The sequence below is a fragment of the Protobothrops mucrosquamatus genome, unplaced genomic scaffold (assembly GCF_001527695.2).
Source record: "Protobothrops mucrosquamatus isolate PMUCROS unplaced genomic scaffold, P.Mucros_1.0 scaffold533, whole genome shotgun sequence".
Lineage (NCBI taxonomy): Eukaryota > Metazoa > Chordata > Lepidosauria > Squamata > Viperidae > Protobothrops > Protobothrops mucrosquamatus.
This window is the reverse complement of record NW_015386840.1, coordinates 258564-277125: the sequence shown is the minus strand read 5'-3', so window position 1 is coordinate 277125 and position 18562 is coordinate 258564. Positions and strand designations below refer to the sequence as shown.

Genomic DNA, 18562 nt, shown 5'->3' with positions numbered 1-18562 from the left:
CTGAAACAAAATGTAAAGCATGACATACAATTCAATTGTTTAGTCTACTCAAGGTGAATTTATTTATTTATTTATTAAATTTATATATCACCTATCTCACTATCCAAAGCTATTCTGGACTCTGAATCCAGGCCAATAGCTCTTAACAGATGTCTTTTTTGTTCGCCTTCATGAAGCCCCTTTTAAACCAGAACTGAATCAGAACATCTTTTCATTAGGCAATAGTCAACAATCACACTCACAATAGTATTAGCAAGGGCAGACCTGTTCATAATCTGGGATGTGGCTATTGCACTGGAAGAAAGTTAATATCAAAAAGGTGGGCAATGAATTTGAACAGCAAGAAAGCTTAAATGAATAGCCAAATTAAGAAAAATCAAGATAAAAGAAATGTAAATTTTCTGTTACAAATGCTGCCTTCAAAACAACAGTGAAGCCTGCAATGAAAAATTACCTGGGTTTCCATCATTGGTTTTTGGAAAGGGAAAGAATCGTGATTAATACACCACAGGATATCATTATCTTCATTTTCTGAAGCAGCCATTAGGAGAATACCTGACAGGAAAATAATATTTAGTTTACATTGGAGAAAGAGGAATCTATTACGTGAAGGTAGTATTTAACATCTCTCTAATTACTAAATTAATTATCCAGTTTTAGTTTTATTTAAATCTGAGATCCCATACCAAATTATCTCCAACTTTTTAAATATAAAAATTCCTACTGCTGATTTCTAACTATCAAAGATCCTTTACTCTGCAAATGGAAAAGCTGCATTCTTCACTAAGCTATAATGTACCGGGTTATACTATATAATGACAATTAAGTGCTGATTCATCACTTAAACATCATCAATTACTTTTTCAGTGCTGCTTGCACTGAAAAGGAACAGTTTAATAGACATGTATGTGTACATAAGGATTTTGATATTTTTCATTGCAATCTCATCTGCGTAATTTCTCAGAATGTGGTAGACTGTAAGACTGAAATTAAATCTGATGTATTTTTTCACTTTCTAAGACAGCTTCCAAAGATGTGCCCAGAAAGCCTTTTGTTTATCGTTGCTCATGTAATGAAAAACATATTTTCTTTCGGCTTCAGATCAAACAAACTGTGTTTCTGCCAAGCAGAGAAGCGAGACAAAAACTTGAATTGTTCTGAATTTGGGCCAAAAAGTATTTGGACAGTTCTTATAGGAAGAGGAGGCCTACTTCACCATCCCCACACTGAAGCCCAAGAGCATCATATCCAAACAGCTAGCCTACACAGCCCTTCCCCTGGCTTCCCGGTGACTTCTTTTGACACCATCAATATTCTGGGCTTTTTTCTGTTCCATCTATGCCCCAAAACCTTTGTCTTTGACACATATCTGGACCAAAGATTTTAGTCTGGACAGAGACCACAAGAAACCAGTTTTCCATACTTGGAATGGTTTGTGCATAGAATCTTTTGCACACTCCTATGTCTATAGTGTTAAGAGGCAATACTGAGGTTCCTGTCCTTCAAATGTTATTCACCCCTGCGCTTACTTGATTTACAAAAATGAATATTTGCCATCTACAAAATTTACCTTTGCTATATAAAGCTCGGTGAACCTTTGACGGCTTTTCCACATTAGAAGCTGCAGAAAATCCTGGAGGTAGGCGGATGTGAATCAATGTTAAAGTTGAAGGTCGAGCAAAAGGATGCTTAAATGGACATACACTAAAATACATCCGTACACCTGCAGAAAAAAAGATGTGACTGTAAGTTAGTAATGCCAACAGGTTTGACAGAAAAAGGTAAGCCAAAGAGATTCCGTTAACTAATGGATTTCATAACATGAATAGTACAGATGTGTATCCTGTACTATCCTGTGTAGCGGATGAGATAATTTTTTTTCACTCTTTAAGTGAACACAACACTCTTCAAGTACACAGTTGTTATGTGGAATTTAGCAGTGAAGAAAGAAGAAATCATTTACACTAAGATGAAGAAAAGTCAAAGTTGTATTAGATATTTTTTCAAAAATAGGATGATGTTACAGAGAAAGGCTGAGGGAGATACCTCAAACTGTCAAGAATGGCCCAAGTCATATGGTGAACAGATGTTGGAACACAGCACCTCTAAACAGCTGGAACCATTCTTGTGCTTTCTGTTGAAATACCCAATGGTCACTGTAGAACTTTTACTTTATAGCCATGGCTTAGCTTAAGCGCCATTTCTTTAGCACAGCTTCCTGCCTTCGTGTCTTGATAGACTTTTTCTTCCCGCTCTTAAAACTAATTCACTGTATCTCTATGTCTCTTCTGGGTGCCTTGCCACTTAACTTTCCCCTTTGCAAGATTCTGTTAACAGACCATTACAGTAAAATACAATTAGCTCATCTTGTCATATATCCTGTCTGGTCTACCTAGTAAAGCTGACATAAATCTTGCAAGTCTGAAAGTACAAATCCTCTGCTGTCTCCTTTAGAGCCCAAGAAAGTAGGGAGGGTCCCTTCTGAGCCCCTCGCCCTGCCCATTAGCCAGCTACAGGCTATGATGTTTCTTATCTGACTGTTCCCTAGGCAGTATTTCTTGGCCATTTCCCCAAGGTCTTTCCCACGTACCGTTACAATAACCAACCAAAGTAGGATGTGTAAGTCTTACAAATGCTATACTTTTCACAATCATATGCCAGGTCAAATGATAGGGTACTGAATTCCTACCTGCGTGACTGACTGCCAGTAACTGACAATCTATAGACTCAGAATTTTCAATCACTGCAATCTGAACAATTGGTTTAAACACAGAACGGTCAATGGTCCTAAAAGAAATTCAAAAAAGGCACCTGAAATATTTTGTGAAAACAAAATTATCTCAAATAAAACAGTTGGGTCCTTAAGCACATAATTTACCTGGCAACCTTTCCAGCTGCAGACACAATAGCATTCTGAGAAACAGAAGCAACTCTCACCATCCCTTGGCCATCGGGACCTAAATCATAAACCTGTAATTTAATTATATCGTTTTTAGTGGATTTAAAATAAAGTCATCTATCATTAATTCCATGCTGCAAAGTGTTGCTTGCATATAACCTGAGTACTCAACAGAAAGGCAGTATCCATGCTACATGGCCCAATGGAGGAAAGTATGTGAGAAGTCTCTTGAATTAAAGTCAAGCAGTATGAAAGAACAAGCATGGGCACAATAAAAAAAATAACATGACCAAAGGAAAGGGCACAATCAGGATGAAGGACACAGCAAACCTGGGATTGTTGTACTGCAAGAAAGTCCTGTGAATGAATGGTCAAGAGACGGGAACAGCATAAAAATATATAAAAAGCATCAGGACATATAATAGAAGTGCCTGTAGCAAATGCATAGGGTGCATACATTTCTACCATCAATTCTGCATAAACACAACATGCACTGGACTGACAATGTGTAACATTAGAAACCACAAATATTCAGAATATCTAAAAGTCATACCTGTATCACCCCTTTTTCAGAGCGTGTATATAAAATGTTTCGGGAGTTGTCAATGGCTATTTGAACAATGGGATCTATAAAATTAATTTTAAAATTCAGAATTATTTCTTGAAGGTCTAGAGCTTATTTGAAAAAGAGATTTTTTTATAATGTAAATTGCTTCACTTTTCTAAATCAATTGCATAGCAAGCCTGAAAGGTATCTAAACTCAAAAACATTATCCAAGGATTTTAGTTTTATTAAAGTGATATAAAGTAATAATTTAGAACAGCGGTTCTCAACCTATGGGTCGCGACCCCATTTGGGGTCGATCGACCATTTCACGGGGGTCGCCAAGCAAGGCAGTCCGCCATTTTTTTCCCCTTTTCCGGCGGGTGCCTTACCTCCCTTGAGCTGGGCCAGCTGGTGGTCGGCCTGCTCCATCTCTGCTGCTTGTCAGCTACGCCTCGGCCGGCGCAGGGGGCGGAACCACGCATGCGTGGCGCTCCCGGGCAGGGAAAGTCCTCGACTTACGACCGGTTGGGTAGTCCTCGACTTACGACCGGTTTAGTCCTCGACTTACGACCGGTTGGGGGTCGCGGCATTAAAAAGGTTGAGAACCACTGATTTAGAACATAAAATCAGTTAGCTGGACCAGATGGGCCACACATATTATTGTGTTGTCTACTACAAATCTATTTATGTTTTATTGTTACTTTAGATTATTCATCACCTACCATCTTCTGAGAACGTGAACTGCAGTAAAGACGGGACAAGAAAAGAAAGAGTGCTCTTTGAGTGATTGATCTTTCTACAGCGCTGACTGAACCAGCCGGCTTCTGCCTACAAAAATAAAAATTCATTAGCTATGAGCAAGTATGCAAATTGGTGGATTATTTTAATTTATTTCAGTAAACCCAACTGTTGAAAAAAGGGGAAATCAAACTCTTTGAACCAAGGCACGTTTGAAGGTATACAAATTAGAATTGCACATTGTGCATGTTGTATTTCTCTTCTGGATTCTCCATGAGAAGTTTAATACTTGTGAATTTAAACGATGAAGTCTGTACTGATAAAGGGCATTAAATTTCTATTCAAAGCTTCAGTAGCTTATCATCCCTGCTTAAGCAGTATTTTTTCCCAATTGGGAGATGTAGATTCTTTCTTTTAAAAAAAAATAATTTTATTATATTTTAAGATAGAAAAAAACTACAGAAAATCAAGAAAAAGAAAAAAGAGTAAAGAGCACAGAAATTCAACAAAGTGAAAAATAAAGCATAAATATGACTTCCGACTTCTTATAAAGCAGATATAAATAAAACTTACATTAAGCTCTTATTTTAGTTACAATAGAACAACCATTTATAAATAATGCATTAATATTACTAATCACAAATCCATATGCCATAAATTCCTTTTTTATGTTTCATGAAAACAGTCTAAAAGGGGCTTCCAACTGTCATTACCATTACTCAAAGTTTTTTCCTCTAATCAGGGCTGTCAAATTTCTGCAGTTCCATCAGCTTACAAGCCATTCTTCCATTGTGGGCATTAAGTAGTAATTTTTAAGGACAGTTCATTCATATCAAAGATCTGTTTGTAAGCCTGAAGTTTTTTTTATAATTTTATAAACCCGTATCCTTACTCACTTCACCACATCTCCAATCCTCTGTATGTGTGATAATATTTGTGCAAGAAAATGCAATTTAATCTGTGTGAAATCCATTAGAGCAGCTATTAATATTAAATACACTTATAAATGTTTTGTAGTTGAAAAAAAGTCTAACAGATTAAGTGTAAAATCACTGAAAAGTTTACTGGTGACAATCTCTTAGCACTGTCCATTACTACAATGAAAAAATATTACTCCAACCCTTTCTCCTATGATCCTTATATTTAAAAATGCAGTAATTCCTTGAAGCAATGCAACTTCAAACTTGACTTACTTGGTAAGCAACTTCATACAGACAACCATCCTTGCCAGCCATAAAAATGCGCCCATTTTCAGCAGAGGTGATAGTCAGCAGATATGTGTTATCAGTAGGAAGTGAGTAAAGGGGGTCAGGAAGAAGCTGCATTCCACCAGACATACTATCATTGAGGCTTCCAGAGCCTGACAAGGCAAAATAAATTATTATTGTTTGGCTTGTTTAAACACATTGATACTGCAGTAAGATTATTCCAAAAAAACAGCAAGAATTTCATCTGTGTACTAGAAATTATTAAGTCTTATTTTCTCTCAGTAACCCACTGAAAAGTAATTTTAAGAAACGAGTTTAAGATCAATGTCTGTGTTAACACACGTATTTTCGCATCTTTCGTATTTCCTATGCTAAAGGCAGAAACATTTAATCCAAAACAAGCCAACAGCAATTAACATAAATGACTTTGTTTCCTACTAGAGTAACACACACACACACACACATAATCCATTCTCATTCCCTATGCATAATATCTATCTTCCTCAATCTCGGGTCCTCTACCAGAGGTCTGGGAATTTGAGGATTTTGCACATATCTTAGCTGTTCTTAACACTCTTCTGGTCACAAGAGCTCTGATGTCATTCCTGGGATCTGTTGGAGCCATTCTCCAGATTAGGAATCACAACCCTGAATGCTTCCTATTTACCACTGTACCACTTTGGCCTTTACTTTCCACACACTCTCTAGTTCCTCCTTCAGAACCTGGTACTTCTCCAGATTACAATGATGGATGGGTGATCAAATTTATATGGCTACCCATTTCTGGGTGGCTTACAATAAGGATATACCTTCAACTTACCTGCTTGCAAGGTAGTATAGCTGAGTCCTAAAATTACTATATCCACAGGAGTAGCTAAAACCAGCAAGTGCTGTATATGTGGCTGAAAGATTCCTGTGAATAAGAAACATACAAGAAAACATGTCCATATATGAGTTTTTTAGGAAAAATGTATTTTTTCAGTTTTATTTTTGTTGTACAGTGGAAAAAAGGAAAAATAAAAATTAAAAAAAAAAAGAAATTAAAAATTAAAAAAAATTTTTTTTTTCAAAACAATCAAGTTTGTATGGCTGCTTGGAAAGTATCAGTTCCTTCCATATGCACTATGCTTTTGACGCCTTTGCTTTGAAGCACATGTAAAGAAGACAACTGGGACAAGCTTACAAAGCATACACACAGCCCTGCAGGGATGGGTTTGCTTTAATGATTAGAAGAGATGCACTGAAAAGTGTCTGTTTGAAAGGATTTGTGCCACTCTATTAATGTATACTATCAAAAGTTCACATGACAGTGAACCAAGCTTAAGGCTTATTTGGAAATACCTGCTTGAAACTGCTGGCTTCTTCTGCACATGGATAGGGTTGCAAAGTTATTCCTATTAATCAGCCTGGTTTGCCACTTCATCCAAATGTGCTACAGGGTTTGCTCTGGCCAGAAATTAGAGAACACCCCCCTTCACATATACACACACGCAACACACAAAACCCAACACCAACAATCCATGATTTCTTTATATTGTTTTGACTAAAAGATGCCATTGCTACTTTCAAATATGTGAAATGCATGATTATAGCATGGAAAATATTCTGCCAGCTATTCTTTCATGTGCAGAAAAAGTCAGGAGGCTTTGCTATGTTATCCTAATTGCTTTCTATGAGGATGTCCATGAAGAATGATGTCCATGAAGAATGAAAACTGTACTTTTAAATTTTTTTACAGATACCAAATACAAGTTTATTCTCACAAAAAATAAGAACACCCCATTCTCTGCCCTGTCCCTAGATGGGCTTGTTTATATAATCTTTTACCTGCTTTTGGTTTCACCAATCCAACTGCAAGAATGGTTTCACTGAGACCATCAAAATAAGCAAGGTCTCCCCTATAAGAAACAACAGAAAAAAGCTGTATTAAAATATAAAAGAGATTTAGGACATACTTCTCAAGGAACCTGAACTGGAACTGGTAAGCATATCATTTTGATTTTTATACATATCACAATCAGTTTTGAGTTGAATCTCTCATATGTAGGATACATGTACACAAATTCATTCCAAGATACAAATTCTTTATCTACATACCCATCTTCATAATTCCACATAAAAATGTCACTATCGATGGTCAGCCATGCCCTACTGATCTCAGGAAACACTCCCATCATACAATTGCACTGCATATCTGAAGTATCCAGATTTAAGGAATAAATACATGGAACTTAGAAGATATTACAGACATAAGAAGAGATCAGGGCAACTATATAAATTGAGATTGCAGTATTGTGCTGGGCACTCAAACCTGAGAATACATTTTTTTATGCTACACATATGTTCAACTAAGAGTTTTAACGTTATCTGGCACAAATTTAAATAAAAGCAATTTTTAAGTCTATTTCAATGAAAAATTACCCACAATACAAAATTCCTTATTTTTAACTATAATTTTAAAAAAGTACCTATATCTCAGCCCTTAAAAATTAATAAAAATATACTTTTCTAATACATCTTTCAATCTTTGAGATAAAATTTGTGTCATTTTCAGCTAAAATGTTTTTCATAAAATATTTGCAACATAATGTTCTTATATATTTATGTCGACTATTATTGCAAACACTATAGTAAGCTTTCTTCACATACTGTAGGGTAAAAAGTATTGGCAGTGGCTTTATGTAGGTTTAATTCTAAAATAATTAAAAAAACAGAGTACAGAAATAAATAAAGGCAACTAAAATTATACGCAGATTCTGGTAAAGTAATATTAGAATGAAGAAGAGCCAGCATTTTTCTCCGAGTTACCCTCCAACTCATCCACCCCACATAGTGAAATGTGCACAATATTTCATTAATATCAAAATGAGGATACGTCCGAATTGCTCAACAAGTTCATGAGGTAAAGGAACTCTTCGAATTGAGCTTATTTCTGGAAGGCAGGGAATTGAAAGGAAACCAGGCCCCTGTAATGGATAATCCATATCTGATATGCCAGAAACGGAGGGGCTTCCTGTAATTGAGGGGAGGGGGGAAGAAACGGTAAGAAGAAGGCACCACAAAAATATTGCCATACCAATATGTACCTCTGGTGAGATGCATAAATAATCCTCCCAGTATATTTCTGTTAACATTTCTGTGTCTGTTTGTCTATTGACTTGTAAAAAGTTATTTCTAAAAAGTCTGAGAGAATGCCCCCCCCACAATTTTACAAGAAATATCTTTTAAAAAAGATTAGATCCTTCTGAAACATCAGCCCAAATACATGTTCTAAAAGGATGCCATAGTCACCGATACCTTTGAAGATCTAGATGTTCCTTCACGCATTAGGACCAGGATATTGGGTAAGTTATTTTGAGAAGTAATATGTGTGTTTTGACTGTGGGTTTTGTTCTTATTTTTTGTTAGAATATTTTGATTTGTTTTTACAGCTGTGTACCAGAGTTACATTTTTTCTAGAATAATTCACACATATCTGAACAGAATCTTTGATCTGCCTTTCAACTGACTAGTTAAATTTGTTTTTTCTCATTCTATTTGCCCTAGAACAGTGTTTCTCAACCTTGTCAATTTTAAGGCATGTGGACTTCAACTCCCAGAATTCCACAGCCAGCAATGCTGGCTGTGGAATTCTGGGAGTTGAAGTCCACATGCCTTAAAATTGTCAAGGTTGAGAAACACTACCCTAGAACAACTTCCTTAGATTTAGATTTAAAAAGATAACACATCAACCACTGATTTGAATTGCCCCCTGCGACTGAGCTCAGCCAGTTAGCTGCCACCTGCTGAGAAACTGCTCGGCTATCTTATCAAAAATAGCAAATTTAAATTTGGAACATGTTTCTACCATATAAATAAAGCCTGCAAAATACAGTCTTACCTGGCACTTATCATACTCCTTTTTCAAAGCCAAATAAAGACTTTTTCATTCAACTTTAATCCTTTAGGCTTTCAGAAGTGAAATTGCCAAGGAAATTACAATGTAAAATTTACCAGAGTAATATATCAATGATTTGATACAATGTATAAATGATTTGTAATCACTTTTAGCTTGCAGCCTAACCATGGTTTCCCAAAGAATTAGACCTGATCACTTGGCTTTATAGCTGCAGTTCTTAATTGTTTTTATTTTTAATATATCGTATTTTCCATTCTTAAGTTTCATTGGACCATTCTATTTTGTCATATGACAGCAGAGGAGGGACAGATCATTCTCCCCATGTCCATCATAAAAGCATGTGAATACAGGTGGTCCTCAACTTACAACATTTCATTTAGTGACCATTCAGTTACAACGGCACTGAAAAAGTGACTTATGACCATGGTTAATATTTATTACGTTTGCAGTATCCTGGGACCATGTGATCCCCTTTTGCAACCTTTTGACAAGCAAAGTCAATGGGGAAGCCAGATTCACTTAACTACCATGTTAGCAACTTAACAATTGCAGGGATTCCCTTAACAAATGGGCAAGAAAAGTCGTAAAATGGGGCAAAACTCACTTAACAAAATTTTCACTTAGCAACATAAATTTGGGGCTCAATTGTGGTCGTAAGTCGAGGACTACCTGCACTTTTGCCATTGACAAGGTAACATTAACAGTCTCGGAGAAGCACCCCCAAACGAGACTGGTGTTGCTCGGAGTGGACAGTGAACCTTTAGGCAATACTGCCGGGGGAACAGGGGCCCGACGGAAGGCGCTCTGAGCCTTCCAATGAAGCGATTTAATCACGGCAGCCAGAGGTGTGAGACTGAAAAGGGCTGCCACTAAAAAAGCGGCCAACAAAAAAAAAGTGGGTGCCTCGCACAAGCCGGGATTACAGGATTCCCAGGCGGCATGCATGTCGGGCGAGAATTATGGGTGCTGTAGTCGCCAGGAGGGAAAGTCCGACGCTCCCCAACAAGACATTCCTCACCGGGCGCGGGCACGTTCAGCAACTCCGAGAGGTCCGGGTAGCACCGGTCTTCCTGGATCTGCCGCTCAATAATACGCCCCGCATTTTCCAGGGCTTCCTGCAGGGCTGGGGCAGCCGCGGGGTTCAGAGCGACCGGCATGGCCGCGGCGGAGAAGATCCCGGCCTCTCAAGAGGGCCAACGCGGGCCACCAAGGAACCGCGCGCCTCGCGGGCAATCCCGGCAACCCCCGCGCGCCCGCCCGTCCGCCCGACGCGGCGGCTGGTCAGCGAGGAGCAAAGCCTAGAGCGGAATCACAAACGCACACTTCCGGCCTGTCGGGTCGAAGAGAGGCGAGGAGTTCCCTCTTTCTCTGATTGGAGGGCGGGGCTGCTGAAGTGCGCTATTGTTTTTTGCCGGGAGCAGCCCGAGTCGCTCGGCAAAGTGATGGTAGCAGGGACAGGGGAGGAAAAGGGAGAAAGTGTCATTCCCAGTTGTTGGACCCCGAGATTGTCATGGGGAAATACACAATGTGCAGATTTGGAGATACGCTTGCTCTCCCCTAGTGAGCGTGTTTCCAAATGTAATGTATTTTAAACTTATGGTAAAAGCACGACTTCTCTATTTTCAGCGACGAAGTAGAGTGGGATTTGGGAAATGCTGCTTTAACTTACATGGCATTTTTATTACTGAGAGTATTTTATTCAAAAGAGTGCATTGATTCCGACATGCCAATACTTGACAAGTTATCCCCCTATCTCCGGCAGATTTCACTTATAAGTCATGTATGTGAGATGGGCAGCTATATAAACTTGAGTAATTACTACACACACACATACACCTCTGCATTCAGTGTGCATCATTCTGCAGAATCTCCATAGGTGCAGCACCTGCTTAACATGACTGGATGGCTGAAGAAGCTAACCATGGTCGGATCTGATTAGTACTTGAATGGGAGACCATCATGACATCCTGGAAGTACGAATAAGCTGGGAAGTCCACAAAACATCCCAGGAGAAGGTCATGGCCATTCACTATTCTGGCCAAGAAAACCTTGAGCCTTGTTCAAGAAACTACAAATGAAACTTAACCAAGGCCTGCGGCATTGTGCTGCAGTCTAATCCTACTTACTCTATGGGACAGAATAGACATTTCTCTGGATGGAGCAGGGATGTCTCAAGTCTGTCTCTCTGTGGTGTATGCCTTCAAGGCAGAGTTGACTCCTGATGAACAGAGTTGACTCCTTCCCAGCAGTTTGTTTTGGTGAGATTTTGGAAGTGATTTGCCGTTGCCTCCTTCATAGAGCTGAGAAAGTGACTGGTCCAGGATCACCCAAGTAAAATTAGATTAGAATTCAGAGCCTCCTACACCAGGCTGGCTGTCTTATTAAATCTATAGAGTGGTGCAGATCATCTTTGTTTTGACCCTAGTGCTGAAATCAGAGTTAGGTTCATACATAAATCTGTTCAAAGTCTATGTTTGATTGATTATATGCCATCAGGCCATTGTTGACTCCCAGTGATCACATAAACATATTTTTTTTCATGATGATCTCTGTTTAACCTGGCCTTTCAGGAGTTCCGTTGGTACATAGACCCTTTTTTATTAAGCTTCTGGCGACTATCTGCATTTATCCCTACAGTTTCCTTGGAAATGATTTGCCATTGTCTGCTTCCTTGGACTGAGAGAGAGTGACTGACGACTTCCCGGTGCCTTATTCAGTACCTTAAACTCGCTCTCTCTGGTCATTTCCCCGCCGGCCACCAGAGGCCTCTGAACTCTCCCAAGCAGGGAAACGCTTCTTCTTCCAAAGCGTCCCTTCCGCCCTGTTGTTTTCTGTGGTGGCTCCCGGGAGAGTTTTAGCCTGCGGTTCGGATGCAGCAGCCCGCGATGGAGAACGGTGAGTGGCGGGCGAGTTGCTTCTCTTCCTATCTCCGCAAAGGGCAACTTGTTCATAGGAAAGAGCGCTGAATGTTCCTGTCTCCTTTCAGACGCCGAGCAGATGGCAGGACCGGATCCGGAGTTGGCGGCTACGATGGGTTTCTCGGGCTTCGGTAAGTTGTAGGAGAACCGCAGGGAAGAGGAGGAGGAGGAGGGTGGGGTGGGATGCAAAGTTTCGTGCAGATCTCTACGTGAATCGGAGCTCCCACCTGGAGAGACGGGAATCTGGGGGATGGAGGTTAGTCTCTGCAAATCCTGGTTTACCTCTTTACAGGGACAGGATGTTTTTATCTGGCCCGGTAGACACCCACTCACCCCCGAAACAGCGAAACTGTTGGTGGTGCTCAAGGGCTTCGGAAGCCCAGCGATGGATGAGATGGAGGGAAGGGCCTTCCAGATGTTGCTGAATCTTAAATTTTGGCAATCTGTGGCTGAAGAATGCTGTGAATTGTAGTTCAATATCAACCGGACACCCTGCATTTCAGATTTCTCAGCTTAGCAGCTCCATCTCTGCAATACAGAATTTGGAGGCTCTTTTTATTGCTCAGATTCCTTGCTTTTTTTTTTTTTTTTTTTGCTTCGGAGGGTATTTGTAGTTGTTTTCTGAGTGTTTCTTCTGGAGGACTCCTATTTCCAACTGTAAATTCCTTCATCTTCTCGGTTGTTCTAGTGCTGCTTCTGGTACATATATACTTAGCTTTTTATATTCTGCTGCTTTTTGTAGCAGCTATCTCCTCTGTTCGCTTTCAGTAAGGCTAACCAGTATTGAAGGCAGCCTTTTAACTTTGGAGAAACTCTTAACATAAGCTTCAAGTCTCTGAGAACTTCTGGGTAAAGTTGCTTCTTACCACCCCTGCCCCCCCCCTGAAAAAGAAAAAAATTCACAATACGATTAGTTTTTAACCTACAAAACCACAGCAAAACAGCAAGCCAGCAACTAAGTCGCTGCATCAACACTGCTATCATTGCGAGTGTACTGTGTGGTGCACAAAGTTTAAAAAATGATCTTTTAAAATTGTGGTCTCTTTATTCAATAAGTGAATAAAATCAACTCAATCTACAGGTTTGGAAAAGGCTGTTTAATAGCAGCTGGCTGATAAAGCAGTGTTTCATGCCACAGGTTGGAATCTTTCCTTTCTGCAGTCAGATGCTTTAAGTATAAACATTCTGAATGTTCTAAGAAAAAAAAATCTGTAATCTATGTTGTGCTGCCTGGTCCTTTATTTAACCAATATTTTCTGCTGCCTTTTAAGTTGTCCATCTGTTTTTCACTCATTTCCTATGTGGAACAATGGAAAAATAGTTTGATTATCCATGGTTAAGTAACTCAATGGTGTGAACACCAGATTTATACATATTTTCTTCTTGATCTAATTATCTCATCCTGAAAATAATTCTGGGAGACAGTCAGATTCTAGGAGTTGGTGGGATGAAGTTATTTTTTATATATAAAAATTCTTTGATATATAAGGAGACTTGTTGAGTGAGAGTTTTCATCAGTTGATTTGTTTCGGGCAATAAAATTGATCATCCTAATTTACTATCTTAATATTTTAGGCTTGCAGATATCAAGCATTTGAAATAATATAATAAGAGTTTTTAATCTATCAGTATTTTTCTGTTTTGCATATAATTAACAAAATCAAGAATATGCTTATTGGGAAGCATTAATTTAAAGTCCATACTTGACTCTCTTTGAAGGTGTCTGATTCACCTTTGCAGGAAACAGATTCTCAGAGAGTCCTTTGGTTTCTGATAACAGGGCTGGTCTAATGAAAGTTACAACCTTAAATATATTTACCCACAATAAGTTCCTTTACTTTGTGTACCTTTTTTCACAGTATACAATATAGGACTGCACTGTAAAAATATGTTGTTTACTAGAGCATTCCTTAATCTCTGAATTATAATTTTCATAATTCTGAGGCAACGTGGCCTGCTGGAATGCTGTGGTCTGCATGGGATTCATCTTGGCAAGGCAACTAGTTCTCATTGAGTTTCATATATTAATTTATATTTTGAAGTTGCCTAAGGATGTTTTCTTTAAATATAGTATCACCTTCTGGGAAATTGGTTTCTTTTTTTTTTCTACCTAGGAAAGAAAGCTCGAACATTTGACTTCAATGCAATGTTTGAACAAACCCGAAGAACTGCCGTAGAAAGAAGTAGAAAACTTCTTGGTGAGATAACGCTGTACCAAAAATAACTGTACTGTATTTTGTTCTGAATATTAACTGTACATTTTCTTGTCTGTATTTATACTGAATTCAGAGAACTAGGCATATCCCTGGATGGCCACATTGCTAAAAATAAGTTAGAGTTATCAAGATGAATATGCACAAGAAAACTACAGTGTCTATGAAAAGCTTGCTAGTATGTTGGATGGAGCTTTAAGTTTCTTTTTCATTCTGTAATGTAAGGCAAACCAGTTACGTTTTTAAAAGATAAAAATATAAATCGTTGCATTTATTATTTATTTAATTCAAGTCCTCCACCGGCTCAGAGGAAGTACGGACAATAAAATAAAGATTGCAGCAATGTTTTAGCAATAAAGAAACAGCAGTGCATGGCTACTAAGGGTCAATCGGCTTGTTGGATGTGTCTTAGCTTGTTTTACTATCCAAAATAAACCCAGACTTTTAAAATTTGTGAATTTGTGAAAGACTGGAGAAAAAATAATTTGGGATATTTGGTTTTTTTGATAGTTCAGTTATGAAAACTCTGGGCTCATCTGTTTAATTTATATATTTGGAATGGTTAACCAAAGAGGAATTTGCAGATATTTAGCTGAGTTTTATTCAGTAGGTGGTAGTATTACCATGAAAACCAGGAGTTGATCATCTTTGGTCATGTAATACAATAATGTTTCACCCCATGACTATATCAGTCCTTGTTTCTTTTTGGTAATCATTTATTGTTCAGAAGAGCGTGAGAAAGAAGAAGCCGAGAAAGAAAAAGAATTTGTGGGGCAGCAGGAAGGTGCTGATTCATCAGCTGCAGAATCACAACCAGTAAAAACAGTATCTTCCAGGTATAAATATTATCCCACCAAATGGGTCTATGGTTGTTTTCTTCTTCTGGAAAGAGCGTACAGGTTCGCAAATGAACGAAACATGTAAATAAAATTAAAGAAATAAATTGTAACCAAACCAAGCTGGAGTCAAAACTTAAACACCCTCTGGAAGAGTTCTGTTTTGAGTAGCTTTTGGAAAGCAAGCAGAATGGAACCCATCTGGGTTATCCATTGGCAGGTTGTTCCAAAGAATTGGTCCAGCTCCTGAAAGACAGCACCATCTTGCTTTGCCTACCTCTCTCCTTCATCCATATGTAGGGCATAGCTAATAATTTTTTCCCAGGTAGATTGAACTGGTTGGGCCAATTCCAGTGGAGGAATGTAATCCTACAGATAACTAGGGGGCAAATGATGTAGGGTTTTATGGGCGATTACCAACATTTAAAAATATATCCAGAAATCTATTTGCAACCAGTGCTGGCTCCAAGACTCTAGTGTAATGTTCTCCTATCTTGAATGTTGTTCAGTACATGGACTGCTGGATTCTGAAATAGTTGCAGCTTCTCAGTGATCTGCAAAGGCACCCCCTTATAAAGTACAGTAGTGGCCAAAATTGTGGAAACCTTTTGGGAAAAGTGTACAGTAGAAATGCCACCTTTGGTTAGGTTTCCACCAATTTTTCTTCTAATTTCTTATAACTGTAGCCTTGTTCACTTAATAATACTATTTTACATCGCTTTCTGGGCAACCAGTCAACTCTTTGCACCATTACTTTAATTTTATTACATTTTACAAGCTCACTAAATGAAAGGGAAAAAAAAACCCAACCAACTTGATAGTGATCACATAACACACTGACAAATGTCCTCCTCTCAGCTTCAATACATGACATCAATAACTGAATCCTACTGTGATCTGATTGGCTCATTGCCAAAACAAGATGACACCTGATTGGCTCTCTAAACACTCATGCTCATTGGCTACAATCAGATGAAGGAAAGCTACCTGATATCAATCTAAGCAAGTTGTGCTTCCTTTTTCTGGTTATTTGGCTATAACTTTTCATAGAATACAGTACAGATAATTGAACACACTATGTTGCATTACATTCTTGATTAAATTATCTTCCCGTTGATATATAATTTTATGCTACTACTCCAAAATAAAGTGGTGTTATTAGCCATCAAACCTCAAAAATACACTTTTCCCAAAAGGTTTCCACAATTTTGGCCACTACTGTACAGTTCATTGCAGGAGTCTAAACATAATATCGAGGGAATGAGTCACTGAAGCTGGATCCTCCTTCGGGTCACAACTGGCACACAAGTGGAATTCTGAACCTGCCAGAACTAAATTTTAGAGGACAAGGAGCCAACACTTTAGCCACTTGTCAAGGAGAGAGTCAATCTAGAACAGGCATGTCAAACTCGCGACGTATCGGAGCTTTTTCGCCATTGCCGGCAATGGGATGGGTGCGGCTCCGGTATGATGAAACCGGCCCACAGGCTGGCAGTTTAACACCCCTGATCTAGAACTAAGAAATTTCATGACAGAACAATTAATCAGTGGAATGGCTTGCCTCCAGAAGTTGTGGGTGCTCCATCACTGGAGGTTTTTAAGAAGAGACTGGACAGCCATTTGTCTGAAATGGTATAGGATCTCTTGCTTGAGCAGGGGATTGTACTAGAAGATCTCCAAGGTCCCTTCCATTATTCTGTTAAACTGTATGACATACAAGACAGGATCTGTATGCTGGGCATTACAATTATTGTTCTCATTAAATGCTGTGTTTTTAATTTTTCATTATGTATTTTGGATGTGTTTTAATAGGCTGTAAGTCACTAAGAATCTCAAAGATTTGGCATGTGCATTTTATAAATAGGTTTTTTTCCCCCCTAAAGTGAAGGAGAAAAAGCAGTCGTTCCTCCTGTTGCATTCAGCATCTTTTAGAGACAGCTCCATTTTTCTTAGGGAGACCAGCAGAGGGCAGGTTATCACAAAGCTCTCAAAGAAAATCATTGTTTTTCCTCCTTGCAGTAATAAAAAGAGTTGCATAGGGAAGCATATTGCAAGAAAAGGTGCTTCATTTTTTCCAAAAAGTAACTACTTGGCAAGCACGTGGTTAGCTCATCTGTGCTTGCACATCCCTCTATGCTCTGGCAAATCTTAGACTATATCCTTCTTGCCCATTCTCTTTGTTTTTTGGCACAGACATTACCCAATTCCATGCCGCACTTCCTTTTCTTCATTAGCCCCATTTGAGAAGTTGAAGCTCAAATACTTCATGAGAAGAGTCGATGGAAAAGACTCTGCTGTTGGGAAAGATCAAAGGCAAAAACAGAAGGGGGTGGCAGAGGATGAGATTGTTAGATAAAGTCACACACAATGAATGTGAATTTGGGCAAATTCCAGGAGACCCGTGGAGGACAGGGAAACCTGGTATGCTATGGTCCATGGGGTTGTGAAGAGTTGGACATGACTTAGCAACTGAACAACAACAACAAAAAAGAGAGGGGACAGGTTAGTTAGGGACTTCAGCACTTAATAGTCAGAATACCTGTATCAGCTGTTTTGCTTCTTGTAATTGTTCCATGCAGAGAAACGTCTAGTAGTGAAAGTGAAGACAGTCTGGATGAAGAATTTGTTGGTCCCCCTTTACCCCCCAAAGAGCCTTTAGATGACTCTGATGAGGAGCTGATTGGCCCACCGCTTCCTCCCGGCTACAAGAACGAAGAGGAGGAGGAGGAGGATGACGACGACGATGATGATGATGAAAGTGCCCAGGAAGAAGATGAGGTTAGCATTTAGTCTCTCAAATTTATGCATGATGACAAATCATAATTTCTGCCTTATCCTGACAGCATTGTGGGTGTGGCCCCTGCACATAAGGCAAACGAGATACCTAATTTGCTGCAATTTTTCTTGTTCCTAAGAATTATGAAGGTAGCCATACCTATAAAGAGTAACATTTTATCAATATAAGAGAATATTTGTGGCTTAGGGTTGCACTCTAGGGCCCTTGGTTCTGTCTGACCTTGGCTGTTTTTATTTATTTATTTATTTATTTATTGAATTTTTACCCCGCCCTTCTCCTTGCAGACTCAGGGCGGCTAACAGCCTAATAAAAAACAAATACAAAAAATACCAAAATACTATCATTAAAAACATAATTAAAATGAAATATTAGATTGGCCTTTGTTATTTTAAAATTATTTTTAAAACCCCACTAAAAATTACCCCTTAGGCCAGTCCTGCTAGTTGAAATAGCCATGTCTTAAGGGCGCGGCGGAAGGAAGGGAGATCCGGGATCACCCGGATCTCTG

At 38.9% G+C, this 18562-nt stretch overlaps 2 protein-coding genes across 2 annotated transcripts in view; one reads left to right on the top strand and one right to left on the bottom strand.

Annotated features, from left to right (window-relative positions):
• Positions 1-10499, bottom strand: part of NUP155 (nucleoporin 155) — a 29716-nt gene extending 19217 nt beyond the window's left edge. Inside the window, exons 1-12 of the mRNA XM_015816944.2 lie at positions 10309-10499; positions 8268-8405; positions 7490-7586; positions 7220-7290; positions 6213-6305; positions 5378-5544; positions 4169-4274; positions 3453-3526; positions 2879-2970; positions 2690-2787; positions 1571-1723; positions 455-555 (exon numbers count right to left, since the gene is read on the bottom strand). Of these exons, the coding sequence (XP_015672430.1) occupies positions 455-555; positions 1571-1723; positions 2690-2787; positions 2879-2970; positions 3453-3526; positions 4169-4274; positions 5378-5544; positions 6213-6305; positions 7220-7290; positions 7490-7586; positions 8268-8405; positions 10309-10447 (1329 nt within the window). The 5' untranslated portion in view covers positions 10448-10499. The remainder of the gene's footprint in view (positions 1-454; positions 556-1570; positions 1724-2689; positions 2788-2878; positions 2971-3452; positions 3527-4168; positions 4275-5377; positions 5545-6212; positions 6306-7219; positions 7291-7489; positions 7587-8267; positions 8406-10308) is intronic.
• A 1620-nt stretch (positions 10500-12119) lies between these two features.
• WDR70 (WD repeat domain 70) overlaps positions 12120-18562 on the top strand; it is a 115171-nt gene continuing 108728 nt past the window's right edge. Inside the window, exons 1-5 of the mRNA XM_015816943.1 lie at positions 12120-12185; positions 12277-12339; positions 14323-14406; positions 15149-15257; positions 17837-18035. Of these exons, the coding sequence (XP_015672429.1) occupies positions 12161-12185; positions 12277-12339; positions 14323-14406; positions 15149-15257; positions 17837-18035 (480 nt within the window). The 5' untranslated portion in view covers positions 12120-12160. The remainder of the gene's footprint in view (positions 12186-12276; positions 12340-14322; positions 14407-15148; positions 15258-17836; positions 18036-18562) is intronic.